This window comes from Babylonia areolata, chromosome 34 (assembly GCF_041734735.1).
Source record: "Babylonia areolata isolate BAREFJ2019XMU chromosome 34, ASM4173473v1, whole genome shotgun sequence".
Taxonomy (NCBI): Eukaryota; Metazoa; Mollusca; class Gastropoda; order Neogastropoda; family Buccinidae; genus Babylonia; species Babylonia areolata.
Genome location: NC_134909.1, coordinates 20,075,781 through 20,099,049, shown reverse-complemented (window position 1 = coordinate 20,099,049; position 23,269 = coordinate 20,075,781). Strand labels below are relative to the sequence as shown.

Here is a 23,269-nt window from a genome sequence, read left to right as displayed (position 1 = left end):
CTGACCAGCAGCGTAACACAACACGCTTAGTCAGGCCTTGAGAAAAAAAAGAAAAGAAAAAAAAGGGTGAATAAATAATAGATAAATACATTAAAAAAATAATAATAATAAATAAATAAATAAATTTTATTGTCTCATCCCAATGACTAGAAGCTCATTTTGATTTTTCATTCAAACTTGGGAGAAAAAGGCAAGAGTGGGAATCCCTGTGGACTGCCGACGCTGGAACTGCGACGGACGAACCCGGGTGTGGCCGTGTATGGGGGAATCTAAATGAGTGGCGTGGGAGTAATGCCACTGAAACGGTGCAGATGATGGGGCAGCAAAAAAAAAAAAAAAAAAAAAAAAAAAAAAAAAAAAGAGTGGGAATCGAACCCAGACCCCTCACTGACACTGTGCTGGCAGATAAGCGTCTTAACCATTCTGCCACCTTCCTCCCTCAGCCGCTCCCGCACTGTGCACAGGGTGAAGCCTGACACTGGTACCCCTCCGTGAGTCAAGCTATTGTACTGCATAACCCTTTTTCATCACAACAGATTTCTCTGTCTGAATTTCAGGCTGCTCTCCCCAGGGAGAGTGTGTCGCTATGTTGAGAGCGCCACCCTTTTATTTTTTTTAATTAAAATTTTTTTTTTTTTTATTGCCTGTAATTTTATTTGTTTCCCTATCGAGGTGGACCTTTGTACAGAATTTTACCAGGAACAACCTTTTTTGTTGCCATGGGTTCTTATATGTGCGCTAAGTGCATGCTGCACAGTTTATCGTCTCATCAGAGAGACTAGCATCTAGACCACCACTTGAGGTCTAGTGATGGGGGAGAAAATACTGGTGACTGTGGGATTCGAACCACTGTGCTCAGATTCAGTCGCTTCTAAGGCAGACGCCTTACCTCTTGGCCAACACTCCACTTGGCTAGGGGGCCAGTTCTCCTCAAACACCACTAACACTCCTACAATCTCCCGCCCTCCCCCACTCACCTGGGTGGGGTCAGCACTGATGGGGATGTTGTGCTGACTCCAGGACACCTGCGGCATCGGGTCGCCAACGGCAACACACGCCAGACGCACGTCTTCCTCTTCCTTCACCGTCAGGTTCTCCGCTCTTTGGATCACAGGGGGCACTGTCAGGCACACATGGTGACAATGGTCATGGTGAATACAGGCACATGAAATCACATATATGATGTATGATGGTCAGTCTTGGATCACAGGGGGCACTGTCAGGCACACACGGCGACAATGCTCATGGCGTATACAGGCACATGAAATCACATATATGATGTATGATGGTCAGTCTTGTTCGACTATCACCATCGGAACAGCAGAGCAGGAAACTGCTGTACCGATTATCTGGGCTAGACTTTGCTATCATTTTACACTGTACTGCTGCTGATGGTATCGTTGTGATGGTGTGTGTGTGTGTGTGTGTGTGTGATCTATTAGTGTGTGTGTATCATAGTGCTGGCTGGTTACTCGGCTTGTTGTGTATTTGTATTTCTTTTTATCACAACAGATTTCTCTGTGTGAAATTTGGGCTGCTCTCCCAAGGGAGAGCGTGTCGCTACACTACAGCGCCACCCATTTTATTGGGGGGTATTTTTTCCTGTGTGCAGTTTTATTTGTTTTTCCTATTGTAGTGGATTTTTCTACAGGGATTTTGCCAGGGACAACCCTTTTGTTGCTGTGGGTTCTTTTACGTGCGCTAAGTGCATGCTGCACACGGGACCTTGGTTTATCGTCTCATCCGAATGACTAGCATCCAGACCACCACTCAAGGTCTAGTGGAGGGGAGAAAATATCGGCGGCTGAGCCGTGATCCGAACCAGTGTGCTCAGATACTCTCACTTCCTAGGCGGCCGTGTTACCTCTAGGCCATCACTCCACTCCATTATAGTGGAGAGTGTCTTGCCAAAGCTACATCACCACTCTCTCGACCAAGAGGGTTTTAGGACAGTCAGCAATGGGATGGTTCCCAAAGGCCAACTAGCCCCCAAGGCTGCAGCACTAAGAGCCAGTGCAATTTTGTCTCCTCGTTTGAGAGTCAAAGCCCTTCACAAAAGACTAAGCTGTGAATGATTTCCCACTGCAATGGAGAAACCATTGATAATACAGCTCTCACTTTGCTGTTGGCCCAAGTGTTAACTTCTGTCAATCTGTGAAATGAGCTGAGTGTTGGGCCCACATAGGTCATGGTGTATACATGCACAGACACATATGTCATGATGTAAACATCCACACAGAATCACATGTTATGATGTATGCATTCACACAGAATCACATAGGTCATTGCGCATACATCCATACAGAATCACATGTCATGATGTAAACATCCACAAAGAATCACACATGTCATGATGTATACATTCACACAAAATCACATATGACAAGATGTATGTGCACAAAGATGTCAAATGTTCACACACAGTCTCTCTTAACAAATATGTTTGGGTATAACACACACACACACACACACACACACAATGCATGCACACATACACATATGCACACACACACACACAGAGAAAGACACAGCACCAACACATGTGAACACACCCATCCATGCACTCATGGACACACACACACACTCACTCTCTCCCTCTGTCAAACCGTTGTATCATCTGCCAGTCACACCCTACACAGTGCAGAGAAACAACAGACCAGCACTCTCTCTAGAACATCATCCCCCCTCTCACTAAATTGCCCACACCCTCTTTCCCCACTGCTCACCCCTACCCTCTCCCCCACAACACCCCCACACATTCTTCAACCCCAATGCCTCCCTCTCCCCCATCCCCCCACCCTCCCACCCCCACCCCTCTCTCCTCTCCACACCCCCACCCCTCTCTCCTCTCCACACCCCCACCCCTCTCCGCCTCACACCCCCATCCTCTCCCCCCACCCCTCTCTCCGCCCCACAACCCCACCCTCTCACCCCTCCACCCCTCTCTCCGCCCCACAACCCCACCCTCTCACCCCTCTCTCCACCCCACACCCCCACCCTCTCACCCCTCTCTCCACCCCACACCCCCACCCTCTCACCCCACTCTCCACCCCACACCCCCACCCTCTCACCCCTCTCTCCACCCCACACCCCCACCCTCTCACCACCCCCACACCCCCACCCTCTCACCACTCTCTCCGCCCCACACCCCCATCCTCTCACCACCACATCCCCACTAAGTGACCCACTCCCACCATCCCCCACTCAATCCCCAACATCCCCTTACCCTCTCCCTCCCCACACAACCCCCCACCACCCTTTCCCTTCAAGACACAACCCCCCCCCCCAACTCCCTCCTCTATCCTTATTTCCCCCTCCCCACAATCCTCTTCACCTCCCCCCCCCCAACCCCTCATCGCCACAGCACTAACTCCCTCTCCCTCCACATATTCCCACCACCACCACCACCCCTCACCCCCCCCACACACACCCTCCCTTACCCCCGCCCCCCCCCCACCCCCCATTCCCCCTCCCAAAAACTCTCCAATCTCTGAAAGAGTCAGTGGCTGACCTCGGACGTTCACTTCCACAGAAACGTTCTCGCTTCCGCCCTGGTTCATGGCCACACACTCGTACAGGCCTTCGTCCGTCCTGTTGACGCTCTCGATGAGCAGGTAACCCCTCGTGCTGTTCTCCAGGACCACCTCTCCGTCCTGCGGATGAAAAGGGTGACACACGGGGTCAACACCTGTCATCACTGACATGCTCAATGATAGCGTTGGACTTTAAATCTCAAGGGTCCAAGGTTCGAATCTCGGTAACGGTTCTCCAAAACCACCTCTCAATCCTGGGGATGAAGGAGGGGGGGGGGGGACACACACAGTCAACACCTGTCATCACTGACGGGCTCAATGAAAGCACTGGACTTTAAATCTGAGGTTCCCAGGTTTGAATCATCGTAACGGCACCTGGTGGGTTATGGGGTGGAGATTTTTCTGATCTCCCAGGTCAACATATGTGCACATGGGCGCAATAGCCAAGTGGTTAAAGTGTTGGATTTTCAATCTGAGGGTCCCAGGTTTGAATCTTGGTAACATTGCCTGGTAGGTCAGAGGATGGACATTTTTCCAATCTCCCTGGTCAACATATGTGCAGACCTGCTTGTGCCTGAACCTCCTTTGTGTATACGCGCACACAGAAGATGAAATACGCATGTTTAAGATCGTGTAATCCATGTCAGTGTTCGGTGAGTTATGGAGACAAAAGCATACCCAGAATGCTAGCCCCCCAAAACGGAGTATGGCTGCCAACATGGTGGAATAAATAAACAAAACAGTCATACACATAGAATGTTACATGTCTGTCTGAGTGTGTAGGTGTGTGTGTGCCTGAAATCTGAATTACATAGGAAACAAATAATGAGTGCCCAATGGCAGCCATCAGTTGGCTCTAACCATGTAGGCAGCCTGTTGTGAAAAATCCCCATTTGGTGAATTATACTCAGTTTTCTTAAAGAGTTGGAAATATTCAGTGAAGTCACATTTACTTTTCTAGAGGTATCAGAATACTCAGTGAAATCATACTTGATGAAGTAAAACTAACTTTTCTGGAAGCATCAGAATATTTCATGAAGTCCTACTCACTTTTCTGGAGGCATCAGAATACTTCATGAAGTCCTACTCACTTTTCTGGAGGCATCAGAACACTTCACGAAGTCGTACTCACTTTTCTGGAGGCATCAGAATACTTCATGAAGTCCTGCTCACTTTTCTGGAAGCATCAGAATACTTCATGAAGTCTACTCACTTTTCTGGAAGCATCAGGATACTTCATGAAGTCCTGCTCACTTTTTTTTATATTTTTTTTTTTATAAATATTATCATTACTACTACCTTTTTTATATTATAATTATTATTTATTTATTTATTTATTCATTTTTGTAAGCTTATCTATTATTTATTCACCTTTTTTTTTTCTCAAGGCCTGACTAAGCGCGTTGGGTTACACTGCTGGTCAGGCATCTGCTTGGCAGATGTGGTGCAGCGTATATGGATTTGTCTGAACGCAGTGATGCCTCCTTGAGCTACTGAAACTGAAACTGAAACTACTAACTCTTCTGGAGGCATCAGAACACTTCACGAAGTCGTACTCACTTTTCTGGAGGCATCAGAATACTTGGTGAAGTTGTAGCGGGGAGGTGGGATGCCCTCTGCAGTGCAGGAGAGTTCCAGACGTCTCCCTTCCTGGGGCTCCAGAGGCACAGCGCTCAGTGGTTCCGTGAAGACGGGAGGCACTGGTGGAGGAACAACACAAGCACAGCTGGTCACACACGCACAACAACAAAACAACAACAAAAAAAACACTAAAAAAAACCAAACCATACAAGTAAAAAATAACAACCCCCCCCCACAAAAAACGTTAACTTGTCACACATACACTCACACACACACACAAAAATAAACACTCATCAAGCTTCAAACTGCACTAGTCCCTTAACCCCTAGGCTGCCTGCATGACGAGATAACTCGTCATGGCAAGCATGTATGCTTCGCTGCCACAATGACGAGATAACTCGTCATCGAAATATTCTGACTTTTCCCTGCTTTGCATTCAGTTCGTTGACAAAAATGCTGGTAGCTTTAGCCTGGGGAATCTTTCTGGATTCTATTCATAGCTAGAAACACCATCTGCGTCATAAGGCAGTCCTTTATTTGAACGTTTTGGTTGGGTTACTGGCCGCAGTCTTTGCCTGGCTCCTCTCCTCGCTCGCTCAACAAAATGTCGGACTCCGTGCTCAAGACATGCGATCGTGGTGAACTAAATCAACCAAGATTACTTTCTTTTGCTGATGCTCAGAAGGAATTTGAGCATAAATTCGAAGGAGAAGACAGTGGTGAACATTTATAGGACGATTTGATAGAAAACAAAGGGAGCAATCAAGAGAGTGGCCAAGATACAACTATCAGTGAGTGATGCAGGCTGTTCAACTCTAGCAGACGACAGGTCACTGAATTTTTAGCAGGGCACCGTATGAGCTATTTTCTTGGCACTCAGCCAACGCGGTCTGCTGAAGTGACGGTGTGAGAGGGGTGAAGTGGAGGGGGGTGGAGACTGAGGTGGTGTGGCCTCACATCCATATTATCACTTGCAGAAGTCACAATGCATCTATTTCTTTTTCAGTTTTTTTTTATATTGTGGTTGTTCTAGTATGATTTTGTGTGTGCAGATATCCATTTGTCCAGAAAATGATATTTTTGTGCAAATTACCAGACTAATGTTTGTAATGAACAAGTTGAAAATGTGACAAAAAACAAAACACTGATTTCAAAACAACAGCATGTCATTTAAAATGCATAAAATGGGAAAACATCATGTGTTTTGTATTCTTTATTCATTTCCCTTTCAGAAAATATATACTTTTAAGGGTCTTTCTCCAATAATAAAGAGCACAGAATTTTTTGAAAATTTATACCCGTTTTTTGTGAAAAAAACCCTGGCAAATAGATTTCACTTAAATCTTATTTTCCTGGCAGCGAAAGGGTTAAGAAAAAAAACACATGAACTGGTTGCATATGCAAACAAGTGATGCAAAGAAAAATGAAAGAAAAAACAGAAACAGAACTTGTCTCACACACACACTGACACACACACACACACATATGCAGAGTGCATTCACATGTGTGGATGCACATTACGATATAAAGACGGAATACACATACATGACTCATAAATACACTAAAAACATGCTTTTGTACGCTTGTAAACTGGTATCACCAAGAGGGTCATATTTCTGAAAACTTTAGAATTTCCTTCAGTAAAATGGTTTCTCATAGCCATGGATAGTAGTTTCCCATAAGAAGACAACTAAAAAAGGTTTTGCATAGACTCTGCAATTACGGATGTCCTTGGAAATTTGCCAGCATTCAATCCTTTGGAAGATTTTTGAAAACAAATAAAGCTAGCAAATGCACACCAAAACTGGAGTAAAGTGCCTTTCCCAACGACCCGACACCATGATGAAACTCGGCATCAAACACTGATCACTGGTAAACTCTCCCAGACTTTGGTCCGATTCGCAGACCAATTCTGAGCTTAGCTCTCAGACTATTATCAAATTCATTACGGACCAAGTATTGTTCTAATGTCAAGTGTATATGCTTTAGTAACCTGACAATTGAGCATATAATTTTTCACTGTAGCTTGATGAAGCCTTTTGTACACGAAAGTGTGTCTTCACAAGTGACTGAGAACGTTGATGTTTTTGACTTTTTGCATTCATTATCAGTTGTTTCGCTTGTCAGTTTAACGACTTCTCTCTTACGAAGTCCTTTAAGTAATTTCCTGTAACTGTATTTAGAGGTTGTTTTTTTCGTGTTTTTTTTTGTTTTGTTTTTTTGTTTTTGTTTTGTTTTGTTTGTCTTCCAAATTTCACCCACATTTTTACCCTCATTTGCCCAGTTTCCCCCAACCCTCCATTCATCCACATCTCCCACCCCTTCTAACCGAAAATACTCAGATGTATTCATAAATACTTTAACAAAATGTCTTCAATCACCGATATGTGTGACGGGACATTAAACAAAAATTCCTCCTGGTAAACAGTGGATCAAAAGTCTAACGCCTGACCACACACCTCTGTTACACCCCAACACCCACATTCATATATATATATATATATATATATATATATATATATATAGTCGTGTTCGACTATATCATCAGAACAGCATAGGAGGCAACTGCTGTTCCGACTATTTGGGCTAAAATTTGATTATAGTGGAGAGTGTCTTGTCCAAGTACATCCCCACTCTCTTGGCCAAGAGGGTTTTAGGACAGTGGTGTGGTTTGAGTGGTTAAAGCATTGGACTGTCAATCTGAGGGTCCCGGGTTCGAATCACGGTGACGGCACCTGGTGGGTAAAGGGTGGAGATTTTTACGTTCTCCCAGGTCAACATATGTGCAGACCTGCCAGTGCCTGAACCCCCTTTGTAAGTATATGCAAACAGAAGATCAAATACGCACGTTAAAGATCCTGTAATCCATGTCAGCGTTCGGTGGGTTATGGAAACAAGAACATACCCAGCATGCACACCCCCGAAAATGGAATATGGCTGCCTACATGGCGCGGTAAAAACGGTCATACATGTAAAGGCCCACTCATGTGCATACGAGTGAACGCAGAAGAATACCCGGCATACAACCCCCACCCCTCGCACTGAAAATGAAGTACGTCCAGTGCAACGTGGGAGTCGCAGCACATGAACGAAGAAGGCACCAGTCTCCTTTCACTTACTCAAACCCTGCAACCCCCTCTTTCAGCTCTGGCTTTAACTCTCTCCATACGAACGGCGAAAGAGACGACGTTAACAGCGTTTCACCCCAGTTACCACCATCAAAATATTGCAAGCGGAAAGGAAGGCTCTTATACTGAAGACGTGAATGTTGACAAAGAATACCACAATTCTGACGACGGAAGCTAAAGGTTGGGTCATTCAGACACCCACTGGACATCTGAGGGGTCTGTGTAGATGAGAAGAGAGGACTGGCCGTACTGAGTGAGTTAATGCCCATATCCTTCCAAAGTAGCTCCTCGCTACTTTCCCACTGTCCACCTATAATTTCTCCAGCCTTCTATATAGACATATTTCTAAAGTTTTTGTCCTTTATCCCTCAGTTTCAGAGAAAGTCATGCTTGTGAAAGCTCACGGACTCGTTTCTGCACAAGATTTAATGTATGTAAATACGTTTATTACTATTATCATTATTGTTTGGTAGTGACGGGCGCAATAGCCGAGTGGTTAAAGCGTTGGACTGTCGATCTGAGGGTCCCGGGTTCCAATCACGGTGACGGCGCCTGGTGGGTAAAGGGTGGAGATTTTTACGATCTCCCAGGTCAACACATGTGCAGACCTGCTAGTGCCTGAACCCCCTTTGTGTGTATATGCAAGCAGAAGATCAAATACACACATTAAAGATCCTGTAATCCATGTCAGCGTTCGGTGGGTTATAGAAACAAGAACATACCCAGCATGCACACCCCCGAAAACGGAGTATGGCTGCCTACATGGCGGGGTAAAAACAGTCATACATGTAAATGCCAACTCGTGTGCATACGAGTGAACGCAGAAGAAGAAGAAGGTAGTCAGACGTGTCCAATTATGACCATCTGACCAGCCGAGGAGGCAACTGCAGTCCTGATTATCTGGGCTAGAATTTGATTATAGTGGGGAGTGTCTTGGCCAAGTTACATCCCCACTCTCTTGGCCAAGAGGGTTTTAGGACAGCCAGTGTTGTGATGGTCCTCAAAAGCCAGTTAGCCCCCAAGGCAAGTTCAGTCTTGCCTCCTAGTTTGTTGTTACAGTTCTTCTTCTGATCATCATCATCAACATCATCATTATCATCACTGTTACCATTACTGTTGTACCTGCCTTTTCATTGTCTTCAGTTTCTCAAGTTCAGAGTTGTGCATGTGTGTAAATGACTGGTGTGAAAGTGCTTTGATTTGTCTCTGCACAAGATTCAGTGCTTTTTAGATACTTAGTATTTCCATTATTATTGATGTGTGCAATAGCCCAGTGGTTAAAGCGTTGAACTTTCAATCTGAGGATCCCAGATTCGAATCTCAGTCACAGTGCCTGGTAGGTAAAGGGCGGAGATTTTTCTGATCTCCCAGGTCAACATATGTGCAAGCCTGCTTGTGTCTGAACCTCCTTTGTGTGCATACGCAAGCAGAACATCAAATACACACATTAAATATCCTGTCATCCATGTCAGCGTTCGGCAGGTTATGGAAACAAAAACTTACCCAGCATGCACACCCCTGTAAACAGTATGGCTGCCTACATGGTGGGGTCAAAATGGTCATACACAAAAAAAAGCCCACTCGTGTACATACGAGCGAATGTGGGAGTTGCAGCCCACTAACGAAGAAGAAGAGGAACTATCATTAATGCATACCTGTGACGACAACGCTGATGAAGTGTGCATGTGACTTGCCGAGGATGCGGTTGTTGATGTTGCAGAGGTAGGTGTCCTGGTCGGCCAGAGACACGTTACGGATCTCCAGATAGGCAGGGTCCTTGGCCGTCAGCTTCTCCGGTTTGTGTATGTGGAACTTGGGGTCTGCACCAAGGTCAAGGTCAGAGGTCACAGACAGGGCGTGAGTGTGTTTCGGTGTGGGTGGATGTGTGCGTGTGGGTATGTATGTGGAGAGAGGAGGGGTCCTTGGCTTTAGCCTGTCTGGCTTGGTGTATGGGGAACTTGGCGTCTGCACCAAGGTCAAGGTCAGAGAGGGAGGGTGAGTGTGGTTGGGGGGAGGGTGTAGGTGTGTGGATGAGTGTACAGGTGCGTGGAAAGGTGTGTGCGTGTGGGTATGTATGAGGAGGGGAGGAGGGGTCCTTGGCTGTTAGCCTGTCTGGATTGTGTATGTGGAATGTGGCGTCTGCAACAAGGCCAGGGCACACAGAAAGAGGTAAGTGTGTGTGTGTGTGTGGAGGGGGGTGTGGGCGGGGGGGAGGGGAGGGGTTTGACGGGGGAGGCAGGACCTTGGCTGTCATATTATCATGCTTGCGTATATGGAACTTGGTATGTAGTATAAGGACTGGGGGTTCTGGCTCACTCTGACCTTAACACAACTTGGTGTCTGCTGAAAGATCAGGGAAAATGATTATTTACATAAAAGTAGGACAGGGGATGGCGATAATTTTGTCGAATTCTGCAGAAAAAAAATCAACAACAAGAAAAATCCAGAAGCAGACATCAGACTCAAACCCCAGACAAGCACCACACCACTGCACCTGCTTTGATGGGCAGCCAGTTGATGTCGCCTTTGTCGTCGGTGGTGACCTTGTACCAGCTGATGGTGGGTTCGTCATCTCCTGGGCTAGAGATGCGGCACATGACTTTGTCATCCGTGCCGTTCACAATGTATTGCTCTTTGTCCGACAGCACATTGAAGCCCTCTGCACACGCACACACACACCGCACACCTCAGGGTTCATGCAGGATTCTTATTATCACAAAGTTTAAAATGTTTCTGTTGCTTTGTACACCATCAACACACATGCATACACTCATGCAAGCACACACACACGTGCATGCGCGCGCACACACATGCTCACTGTGTACCTCAGTGTTCGTGCAGGATTCTTATTATCACAAAGTTTAAAATGTTTGTGATGCTTTGTACACCATCAACACATGTTCATGCATTCATGTGCACACACAAACATCTTGTCTGCTTCCAGGCTTCAAATCATAACATTCAAACATCATCATCATCACCATTATTATCATTATTACTATTGTTGTTGTTAATATTGCTATTATTATTACAGAGTAGTATACTTCAGTACAGGGAAGCATAGTACAGCACTGTAAACAACATACGGTATTGTTGAGTGCAACTCAGTCCAGTGTAATGGAAATACAGTACATCGAACTATCATGTTATGTAATGGATGTATGTATGCATATGTATGTGTATGTGTGTGTGTGTGTGTATGTATGCGTATGTATGTGCATGCATTTGTGTCCACACAAATGCCTGTATGTGCGTGCCTGTATGCAATGTAAAAAAGTGCTCATACCAACAACACACTCAGAACAGCTGTCCATGACAAAAGTAAAAGAGTGACACCCAGAGACAAGCAGACAGACAGACAGGTAAACAAACACAGACAGGTATATTTTCATTGTAGATCTCCAGTTGTTAGGCTGACTGAGGGACAGAGAGACACACTCTGATCCACAGACAGACAGACCGACACACTTACTGTAGATCGTGAGTTAGTGGGTGACCAATAGACAGACAGACTGATAGATACAATTACTGTAGAAAATCAGTTGCTAGGTGACCATCAGACAGACAGACAGATACACTTACTGAAGATCATCAGTTGCAAGGTGACCAATGGACAGACAGACAGACAGATACACTTTATGAAGATCATCAGTTGCAAGGTGACCAAGAGACAGACTGACTGACAGACAGAATTACTGTAGATCTTCAGCTGCTGGGTAACCAGACACAGATACACTTACTATAGATCTTCAATTGATAGGCCAACTAATGGACAGACAGCCCGCCAGCCAGACAAAACCCAACATTTTGACAGCCAAGCCAGACATTCAGGCAGACAAAACCCAACATTTTGACAGCCAAGCCAGACATTCAAGCAGGAAAAACCCAACAAATAGACAGCCAGCCAGCCAGATATACACACAGACAAAACCCAACAGATATGACAGCCAGACAGACATACAAGCAGAAAAAAACCGAACAGTTTTACAGCCAGCCAGACATACAGACAGACAGAACCCATCATTTTGACAGCCAGCCAGACATACAGACAGACAAAACCCAACAAACAGCCAGACAGACATACAGACAGACAGAACCCAACATTCTGACAGCCAGACATACAGCCAGCCAGCCAGACATGCAGGCAGACAAAACCCAACAGTTTTACAGCCAACCAGACATACAAGCAGACAGAACCCAACAAATAGACAAACAGCCAGCCAGCCAGACATACAGCCAGCCAGCCAGAGACACAGCCAGACAAACAACCCAACAAACAGACAGCCAGCCAGACAAACAAACCAGCCAGCCAGACAAGACAACCCAACATACAGACAGACAATTTACATTGTTGTAGGTTAATACTTGTTGATATGCATATACATATTCTCCTTCCCATGACAACTCATTCAATACACACCACAACCTCTTTAGACTTTTTCTTATAATATACTTTTCCTCTGATACATAACATGAACTTTTTTTCTTTTACACTAATATTCACATGCATTCCCTTTCTTTTATACACTACTTTACTCCTTTCCGTCTAAAAACACTTATAGTGAATAGACGTTAAACTGAAGAAAACGGACAGCCGGACGGCCAGCCAGACACACACAGACAGCCAACCAGACAAGGCAACCCAACACATACACAGACAGATGAACAGACAGACATACAGACACAGACAGCCAGACTTACTGTAGATCTTGAGCTGTTTTCTGGCCTCCTCCTCCACGTCGTTCACCAGCCCAGTACAGGTGTAGAACCCGGCCACCTCCTCTTCAGGGTTGGCGATCAGAAGGTCCAGACTGTCTGGGGTCCGCTGGATGAACATCCTGCAACGACGCACACAAGCAGCGGTGGCCCAGTGGGAATGCGTTCACCCAGGAAGCCAAGGGAATCTCAAGTGCACGGGTTCGAATCCCCCCACTCGCCAGTTTTTTTCTTTTTTTCCCCTTTCTCCCCATCCTCCAAATCGTCAGTGGTGGTCTGGATGCTAGTCTTTCAGATGAGACGATAAACCAAGGTCCCATGTACAGCATGTACTTTGCACATGTAATTAAGCCTACAGCAATGAAAGTATTGTCCCTGGCAAAAATCTGTATTACAACAACAACAACAAAAAATCTGCTTTGATAGGAAAACAAATGCATTTGCAGGCAGAAAAAAAAAATCTAAAAAAAAAAAAAAAAAAAAAAAAATCTGCTTTGATAGGAAAACAAATGCATTTGCAGGCAGAAAAAAAAAAATCTTAAAAAAAACAACAAAAAAAACAAAAAAAAACCTGCTTTGACAGGAAAACAAATGCATTTGCAGGCAGAAAAAAAGTGTCTAAAAAAAAAAGAAAAAAAAAAAAGGAAAGAAAAAAAAATAGCACTCTCTCTCTGTAGTGATGCTTCTGCATGAGAGGAGCAGCCCGAATTTCACACAGAGAAATTGGTTGTTGTGACAAAACGTGATCCAATACAAGACGCCCAAACGAACGTCCACAGGTTCCAGACTCAGATACGGACCAGGGTTTGTACTCCACCCCACCCCACCCCACCCCCCCTCTTCCTCCACTGGTCCTTGAGTGGTGGCCTGGGTTCATGTGCATGGTATTGTGCTGGCATGTCTGTGCTAATGCGAGCATCTAATTTTCACCCCCACACCCCTGTGCCTGCCCAATTTGCTTTGTTTTTGTAGAAGCCTGTCAGCAGATATGCCACTGCCCCATGTTGGGGATGGATCATTCTCATCATTTATTTATATATTTATTTATTCATTTACTAATTCACTGGAGTGGAGTGATGGCCTTGAGGTAACGCATCGACGGGCGCAATAGCCGAGTGGTTAAAGCATTGGACTGTCAATCTGAGGGTTCCGAGTTCGAATCACGGTGACGGCGCCTGGTGGGTAAAGGGTGGAGATTTTTACGATCTCCCAGGTCAACATATGTGCAGACCTGCTAGTGCCTGAACTCGCTTCGTGTGTATATACAAGCAGAAGATCAAATACGCACGTTAAAAATCCCGTAATCCATGTCAGCGTTCGGTGGGTTATGGAAACAAGAACATACCCAACATGCACACCCCCCGAAAACGGAGTATGGCTGCCTACATGGCGGGGTAAAAACGGTCATACACGTAAAAGCCCGCTCGTGTGCATACGAGTGAACGTGGGAGTTGCAGCCCACGAACGCAGAAGAAGAAGAAGAAGAAGAGGTAACGCATCCGCCTAGGAAGCAAGAGAATCTGAGCACGCTGGTTTGTATCACGGTTCAGCCCCTCCACCAGACCCTGAGTGGTGGTCTGGACGCTAGACATTCGGATGAGACAATAAATTGAGGTCCCGTGTGCAGCATGCATTTAGCACACGTAAAAGAACCCACGGCAACAAACGAGTTGTTTCTGGCAAAATTCTGTAGAAAAATCCACTTCGATAGAAAAAACAAATAAAACTGCAGGCAGGAAAAAATACCCCAAAAATGGGTGGCGCTGTAGTGTAGTGATGCGCTCTCCCTTGGGAGAGCAGCCGAATTTCACACAGAAATCTGTTGTGATAAAAAGAAATACAAATACAAATTTCATTTATTTATGCATCTATTCATTCATCTATTTTTTTCATTTATTTATTCATCAACAAATTATTTATTCATCTATTCATTCATTCATGCATTTATCCATTAATTCATCAATCTATTTATTTCATATAAAACTGTGAACTCTCTGGATAAAGTGCAGTATAAGTATCTATCATTACTATCGTAATATATGTTTTGTTTTGTTTTTCAATGTAACTTTGACTTGAACTGAATAATCCATCCTAGCAATTTAGTTAAACAGTTTCAAGCATCTGTAAAAGCATGCTGACAGCTCAATCTATGCTACACGACCTCTTCTATGATAGAAATTAAAGAACATAAAAAACTTTTTTTTTCTTTAAAAGCAGATACCTAATCAACCCATAAACCCAGTTCATTGATTGACATGTGCAAAAAAACGAAGTACAGCTGAACTGGGGGAAATAGTAGAGAAGGTGTGTGCATTAAGATATATGCAGATGATACATTTTGGGTGGAATGGATATCTTTTCTTGTATTTGATGACTTATTCAGAAAGTGCATACGCTAAGATATATGCAAATGATACATTTCGGGTGGAATGGATATCGTTTCTTGTATTTGATGACTTATTCAAATGATTCCATTCACTCGTTCTCAGTCGTTTTGCTCAGAGTACAATACTTGTATATCCTTATGTTGCTGCATCTTCATCTTAGTTTTGATTTCTTAGCGTTTCATCTGTTATATCACTCCCCCCCCCCCCCACCCCTTTCGTAAATATACATTTATTTATTTACACACACACACACACACACTGATGTGTGTGTGTGTATATATATATGTGTGTGTGGGTGTGTGTGTGTGTGTTGGTGTGTGTGTGTGTGTGTGTGTGTGTGTGTGTGTGTAAATCGCCTGTGTTGTAAATAAAATAAAATAAAATAAAATAAAATAAAATAAACGAAAAAAAAGAAAAGGAAATTAAAATGTTAAAAAACCAAACAAAAAAACCCGTCTGCCACCAGCAGGCACAGGACTTACCTCCCCTGTGTGGCCGTGACTTCCTCGCCCTTGATGTCAAACCATTTGAGGTCCGCTTCAAACGACGTACTGTTGGTGGCTGAGCAGGAGAACAAAATGATGGAGGAGGAATCGTCTGTGGTCATGTCGTGAACCTTGGTCGCCCCCTGAGGGAAGATGACGATCTCGCCTCGCACCATAAGTGCTGAAACAGAAAATACAGGTTCTGGGTCTCATTGCCTTTTATGGCCGTCCTGGCTGTGAAATCATATCCACTGTGGAGTGATGGCCTAGAGGTAACGCGTCCGCCTAGGAAGCAAGAGAATCTGAGCGCGCTGGTTCGAATCACGGCTCAGCCGGCAATATTTTCTCCCCCTCCACTAGACCTTGAGTGGTGGTCTGGACGCTAGTCATTCGGATGAGACGATAAACTGAGGTCCCGTGTGCAGCATGCACTTAGCGCACGTAAAAGAACCCATGGCAACAAAAGGGTTGTTCCTGGGAAAATTCTGTAGAAAAATCCACTTTGATAGGAAAAACAAATAAAACTGCAAGTAGAAAAAAAGAAAAGAAAAAAGAGTGGCGCTGCAGTGTAGCGACACACTCTCACTGGGGAGAGCAGCCCGAATTTCACACAGAGAAATCTGTTGTGACAAAAAGATAAATACAATACAATACAATACAATATTGTGTCTTGAGCTTGACATGGGAAGGCAGGGCCTAATCCTCTCCTTCCGCAGTTTAAACCTTCCCCGATCGATGGTAGGGTACCTATTCACACCTGGGTGGAGTGCAGCAAATCAGAGTCAATGGCCTTTCCGAAGGATACAACAACACGCCAAAACAGGAGCAAAAAACGCTGATCACTGCTGACGGGCGCAATAGCCGAGTGGTTAAAGCGTTGGACTGTCAATCTGAGGGTCCCGGGTTCGAATCACGGTGACGGCGCCTGGTGGGTAAAGGGTGGAAATTTTTACGATCTCCCAGGTCAACATATGTGCAGACCTGCTAGTGCCTGAACCCCCTTCGTGTGTATATGCAAGCAGAAGATCAAATGCGCACGTTAAAGATCCTGTAATCCATGTCAGCGTTCGGTGGGTTTTGGAAACAAGAATATACCCAGCATGCACACCCCCGAAAACGGAGTATGGCTGCCTACATGGCGGGGTAAAAACAGTCATGCACGTAAAAGCCCACTCGTGTGCATACGAGTGAACGCAGAAGAAGAAGAAGCTGATCACTGCTGAACACAAAATCAACAGAAAGTACAACAACAACAAAGAAATGATGACTACAACTACTACTACTACTACAACTACTAATCATCTTCATCATCAAAATAGTCAAAATAATAATAATACTCAAAATGATATAGAACTTGTACAGTGCCAATATTCCCAAATAGTGAAATTCTCAGCATCTTGCAAGAAACACCACACACAGAGAGGAGAAAAAAACACACTGAAAACACAGCTTTCTGTGTTAAAGGAAGGGCACACACACACACACACACACACACACACATACACTTCTCACCCTCCCCCAGCACACACACCCTCCACAAAATTACATCATCCAAAACCCCCGACGTTGATCAAAATTACATGACAGCATTTATGTGTTGTGAATTTGGTCCTATTCCCTTTGTTGCTTTGTACACACACACACACACAAACGAGAAATAGATAGATTAAATAGATATATTGCTGATAATGGTCTTACATTATCATCAGAAAAAACACATATTATGCTTTTTAACAATGGTACAAACCCAGAAGAGTTACCAACATTTAAGATTGAAAATGAGACAATTCAGTATAAAGATACTGTTAAGTTTTTAGGATTGATACTTACTTCAAAACTAACTTGGAACAGCCATATTGAATATATATTAACAAAAGCAAGAAAATCTTTAAACTTACTCAAAATTGTGAGTAAACAATACTGGGGACAAGATACAACGATTTTGAAACATTTATCATCATCACTTATTCGATCCAAACTATCCTATGGACAAGAAGTCTTTTTCAATGCTCCAAAATATTTGCTAAAGAAACTTCAAAGCATAGACTGCAAAGCATATAGACTTGCCCTTGGTGTACCTTTCCATGCATCGACCCTCGGAACATACAAAGAAATAGGAGTACTACCTTTAGATGAATACCGAAACCTCGCATGTGCTAAATACGTACTGAGAAGCTCAACAACTGAAAATTATACATCAGAGGAAGTAAAAGTTACATCCGAAAACAACTTCCCCAAAAGAGCTAAAAACATATCTTATTTAACACCCATTGGCACGTTTGTGTCAAACCTGTTCGAAAAATCTAAAATTAATTCAGATGACGTAGACACACAGAAGACCGTAAGTCCATACCCCATCTGGGAGATGAATAAAGCACATTTTGATGTTAATCATACTGACATTAAAAAGAATGAAAATCCGAATATTATGGCAACGGAAGTCCGAGTACACCTTCAAAATAGATACCGTGATCATTTACAGATCTACACAGATGGCTCACTATTAGACAATGGCCAAGCAGGTTCAGCTTTCGTTATACCAGAATTGAAAACGGAAAGATCATACTATATTGGTAAAAATCGTTCAATATTCACTGCTGAACTTATTGCTGTTCTTATGGCTCTAAATCATATTCTTGATCTTCCAATTTGCCTTCTACAAGTCTTGTTTTGCGTTGATTCCAAATCTGTATTATGTGCTTTAAACTCACCAAATTGTAAGAACAAATCTAAAATCATACTAGAAATCAGCCACATTTTACATCTTTTAAGCTTGAAAGGAACACATATTACGTTTTTCTGGGTTCCTTCACATCTTGGTATTCTCTACAATGAATGGGCTGACAGGACTGCAAGAAAAGGTGCAAATAACGAACAGGGAACCATAGAACTTTATGTGCCTCTATCTGTACAAGAGGGTTATCGAATACTAGAAAAAACATCGTGGAACAAAGTCAGAGAATTATACCAAGAAAACGGCAAAGCTTTAAACCATTGTGTAATTAATGGTCAACAACCGGGAACTATCAATCAGTCAAATACATACAGTAATTCAATAAGATTAAGGCAGATTCATACATTATCAAACAGGATAAAACTGAACGCTTTTGTAACAAAGTTCAGCAAAGATGTCAGATGCATATGTGGAGAACATATTTCTAGCAACCATGTAATATTCGAATGTCAGAATCTAAAATGTTTTTTGCCAGACTTCACCAAAAGTTCTTTTGAATGTGTTATTAACAATTCCAATATGTTATTTGTTATTGCAGAAGGTTTGCTGCATAGTCCTATAGGACATTTGTTATAGATGTTATATTTGTTTGATGTTGGCGTTTATAACGTTTCCATTTTTCCTAGCGTTGTCTCTCCCTATTCACCCTCCACACATACACACACTTTTACCCCTCCCCCTCTCACAGCCCCTACCCCCACGTTTTGTTTTGTTTTGTTTTGTTTTTCCCCCCGTCTAATATCACTTCAAGTGGAAAGACGTTAAACTGAAGACAACAACACACAAACACACACAGAGCAATTCAAGAACCATATTAGTGAACACAGAGAGAGGGAAAGAGAGAGAGCAATTCAAGAACCACATTAGTGAACATGATAGGCTAAATGAAAAGTTGAATTCTTTAAAATATATTTTTAGAGACTTTTTAAACTGAACTGGGGAATCCATGTGACTGCAGCAGACAAGATGTGTGTGTGTGTGTGTGTGTGTGTGTGTGTGTGTGTGTGTGTGTGTGTGAGAGAGAGAGAGAGAGAGAGAGAGAGAGAGAGAGAGAGAAAGAGAGATAGTGTATGTGTGTGTGCGTGTGTGTGTGTGAGTGAGTGAGAGAGAGAGAGACAGAGAGTGTGTGTGTGTGTGTGTGTGTGTGTGTGTGTGTGTGTGTGGAGGGAGGGAGAGAGAGAGAGAGAGTGTGTGTGAGCGTACATGTGTGTGTGTTTCTATGCATCAAAGTGTGTGAGTGTGCGCACGTGTGAGTGACTGTGTATGTATCTGTGTGTGTGAGTGTCTGTGAGTGAGTGAGAGAGAGAGAGAGAGAGAGAGAGTGTGTGTGTGTGTATGTGAACGTGCATGTGTGTGTGCGTTCATTCTTTTGCTTAATGTCTATCCACATTTAAATGTGATTTTAGACGAACAGTGTACGTGTGTGTCTGAGCATCTGTGTGTGTGTGTGTGTGTGTGTGTGTGTGTGAGCATCTGTGTGTGTGTGGGTGTGTGTGAGCATGCGCACATGTGAGTGAATGTGTATGTGTTTATGTGTGTGAGTGTCTGTGGGTGAGAGAGAGTGAGAGGAGGGGATGTGGGCGGCTGGTGGGGGCAAAAGACATAGAGAGAGAGAGAGTCTGCAGGCAAAAGAGTTTTTGGGTATGCGAGATAGTGTGTGCGTATGTGTGTGTGTGTGAGTGTATGCGTGCCTGCATGCGTGCGTTCCTTTATTCGTTTGTTTATTTATTTATAGTCTGTTCATCTAAGATGATATTAGACTGCGTGCGTGCGTGTGTGTGCGTGCGTGCGTGTGTGGTTTTTGACAGGAGCAGACGAGACAAGACGTTTTTATTGAGCCAAGCCAGCTGCCCATGCCAAGGGGGTCACATCAGGATAGCGTGCAATAATAAGCACACACACAGACATAATCATGCTTCAGACTGATAGGCTCCCAACTACCTGGAGCAGACAAAGGTTGAGAGATGGGTGCGATGGCCTAATGTCAGAGCACTGGATTCTCCTGTTAGTTTCCTGACCTGAGTTCGATTCCCGGTGCACCTGGTAGATTAACTCCTTCAGTGCTGGGGGGAAACTACCTGGAGCAGACAAAGGTTGAGAGATGGGTGCGATGGCCAAATGTCAGAGCACTGGATTCTCCTGTTAGTTTCCTGAGTTCAATTCCCGGTGCACCTGGTAGATTAACTCCTTCAGTGCTGGGGGGAAACTACCTGGAGCAGACAAAGGTTGAGAGATGGGTGCAATGGCCTAATGTCAGAGCACTGGATTCTCCTGTTAGTTTCCTGAGTTCGATTCCCGGTGCATCTGGTAGATTAACTCCTTCAGTGATGAGGGGCAACTACCTGGAGCAGACAAAGGTTGAGAGATGGGTGCGATGGCCAAATGTCAGAGCACTGGATTCTCCTGTTAGTTTCCTGAGTTCGATTCCCGGTGCACCTGGTAGATTAACTCCTTCAGTGCTGGGGGGAAACTACCTGGAGCAGACAAAGGTTGAGAGATGGGTGCGATGGCCTAATGTCAGAGCACTGGATTCTCCTGTTAGTTTCCTGAGTTCGATTCCCGGTGCACCTGGTAGATTAACTCCTTCAGTGCTGGGGGGAAACTACCTGGAGCAGACAAAGGTTGAGAGATGGGTGCGATGGCCAAATGTCAGAGCACTGGATTCTCCTGTTAGTTTCCTGAGTTCGATTCCCGGTGCACCTGGTAGATTAACTCCTTCAGTGCTGGGGGGAAACTACCTGGAGCAGACAAAGGTTGAGAGATGGGTGCGATGGCCAAATGTCAGAGCACTGGATTCTCCTGTTAGTTTCCTGAGTTCGATTCCCGGTGCACCTGGTAGATTAACTCCTTCAGTGCTGAGGGGAAAACTACCTGGAGCAGACAAAGGTTGAGAGATGGGTGCGATGGCCTAATGTCAGAGCACTGGATTCTCCTGTTAGTTTCCTGAGTTCGATTCCCGGTGCATCTGGTAGATTAACTCCTTCAGTGCTGGGGGGAAACTACCTGGAGCAGACAAAGGTTGAGAGATGGGTGCGATGGCCTAATGTCAGAGCACTGGATTCTCCTGTTAGTTTCCTGAGTTCGATTCCCGGTGCACCTGGTAGATTAACTCCTTCAGTGCTGAGGGGAAAACTACCTGGAGCAGACAAAGGTTGAGAGATGGGTGCGATGGCCAAATGCCAGAGCACTGGATTCTCGCCTGAATTTCCTGAGTTCGATCCCCGGTGCACCTGGTAGATTAACTCCTTCAGTGCTGAGGGGAAAACTACCTGGAGCAGACAAAGGTTGAGAGATGGGTGCGATGGCCAAATGTCAGAGCACTGGATTCTCCTGTTAGTTTCCTGACCTGAGTTCGATTCCCGGTGCACCTGGTAGATTAACTCCTTCAGTGCTGGGGGGAAACTACCTGGAGCAGACAAAGGTTGAGAGATGGGTGCGATGGCCAAATGTCAGAGCACTGGATTCTCGCCTGAGTTTCCTGAGTTCGATTCCTGGTGCACCTGGTAGATTAACTCCTACAGTGCTGGGGGGAAAAACAGTAGAAAGTGGTGTTTCAGGTCATAAAACAATATCCAAAACAAAAAGCCTAAATCTGAGAAAATGGTCTGGAGATGTATCACTCCAGGTAAACTGTGAAATTTCAGCCTTCCAGAGTTGGTTCCTTTCATCTGATGATGTCATCAGTGACGGCACTATGCACGTACATTATACGTGCTGTGGCACTGAATGGGTTAAGGGTAAAGTTGTTTTTTTTTCCTATCTCGCAGATCAACATATGTGCAGACATGCTAGTGCCTGAACCCCCTTTGTGTGTATATGCATGGAGAGGATCAAATACATGTGAAAGATCCTGTAATCCATGTCAGCATTTGGCGGGTTTGGGAAACATAAATATGCTCAACATGCACACCCCCGAAAATGGAGTATGGGTGCTTAAATGGTGAGGTAAAAATAAAAGTCATACATGTACAAGATTGTGTGTGTGTGTGTGTGTGTGTGTGTGTGTGTGTGTGTGTGTGTGTGTGTGTGTGTGTGTGTGTGTGTGTGTCTGTGTGTGTGTGTGTGTGCGTGTGACTGAAACCCCACTGAATGACAGGGAAACAAATGATGAGCTCACAATGACATCTGCCAGTCGGCTCAACCCAAGAAGGTAGCCTGTTGTGCAAATGACTTAGTAAAGCGCTTGGAGCTTGGTCTCTGACCTAATATAGGCGCTATATAAGCGTCCATATCAATCACTGTGTTAGTAAAACGCTTAGAGCTTGGTCTCTGAGCCACGGGATAGACGCTATATAAGCGTCCACATCAATCACTGTGTTAGTAAAGCGCTTTGAGCTTGGTCTCGGACAGAGGGAAGGCGCAATGTAAATATCCAAGTCATCACCAAGAGACAGAAAAAGGGATGGAGAGAAAGTGATATGCAGAGAGAAACGGGAAGGGAGGGGAGAGGAGTGGAGTGGAGTGGAGGGAGGCGGGAGGAGGGGCCCGGGGGGGGGGGGGGGGGGTGAAGCAAGACAGGCGGGGAGAAAGGTTGGAACAGAGACTAATAATAAGGGGGAGACCGAGAGAGGGCTGTGTGTGTGTGTGTGTGTGTGTGTGTGTGTGTGTGTGTGTGTGTGTGTGTGTGTGTGTGTGTGTGTGTGTGTGTGTGCGTGCTAGCGAGCGCGCGCGAGCAAGTGTTTGCGAGTGTGTGTGTGTGTGTGTG

General features: G+C 44.6%; 1 protein-coding gene across 1 annotated transcript in view; it reads right to left on the bottom strand.

Moving 5' to 3' along the window:
- Window positions 1-23,269, bottom strand: part of LOC143277646 (neural cell adhesion molecule 1-like) — a 78,432-nt gene that overhangs the window by 17,164 nt on the left and 37,999 nt on the right. The window contains exons 2-8 of the mRNA XM_076582537.1: window positions 15,828-16,011; window positions 12,944-13,080; window positions 10,737-10,901; window positions 9,898-10,062; window positions 5,094-5,233; window positions 3,512-3,653; window positions 978-1,120 (exon numbers count right to left, since the gene is read on the bottom strand). Coding sequence (XP_076438652.1) covers window positions 978-1,120; window positions 3,512-3,653; window positions 5,094-5,233; window positions 9,898-10,062; window positions 10,737-10,901; window positions 12,944-13,080; window positions 15,828-16,011 — 1,076 coding nt within the window. The remainder of the gene's footprint in view (window positions 1-977; window positions 1,121-3,511; window positions 3,654-5,093; window positions 5,234-9,897; window positions 10,063-10,736; window positions 10,902-12,943; window positions 13,081-15,827; window positions 16,012-23,269) is intronic.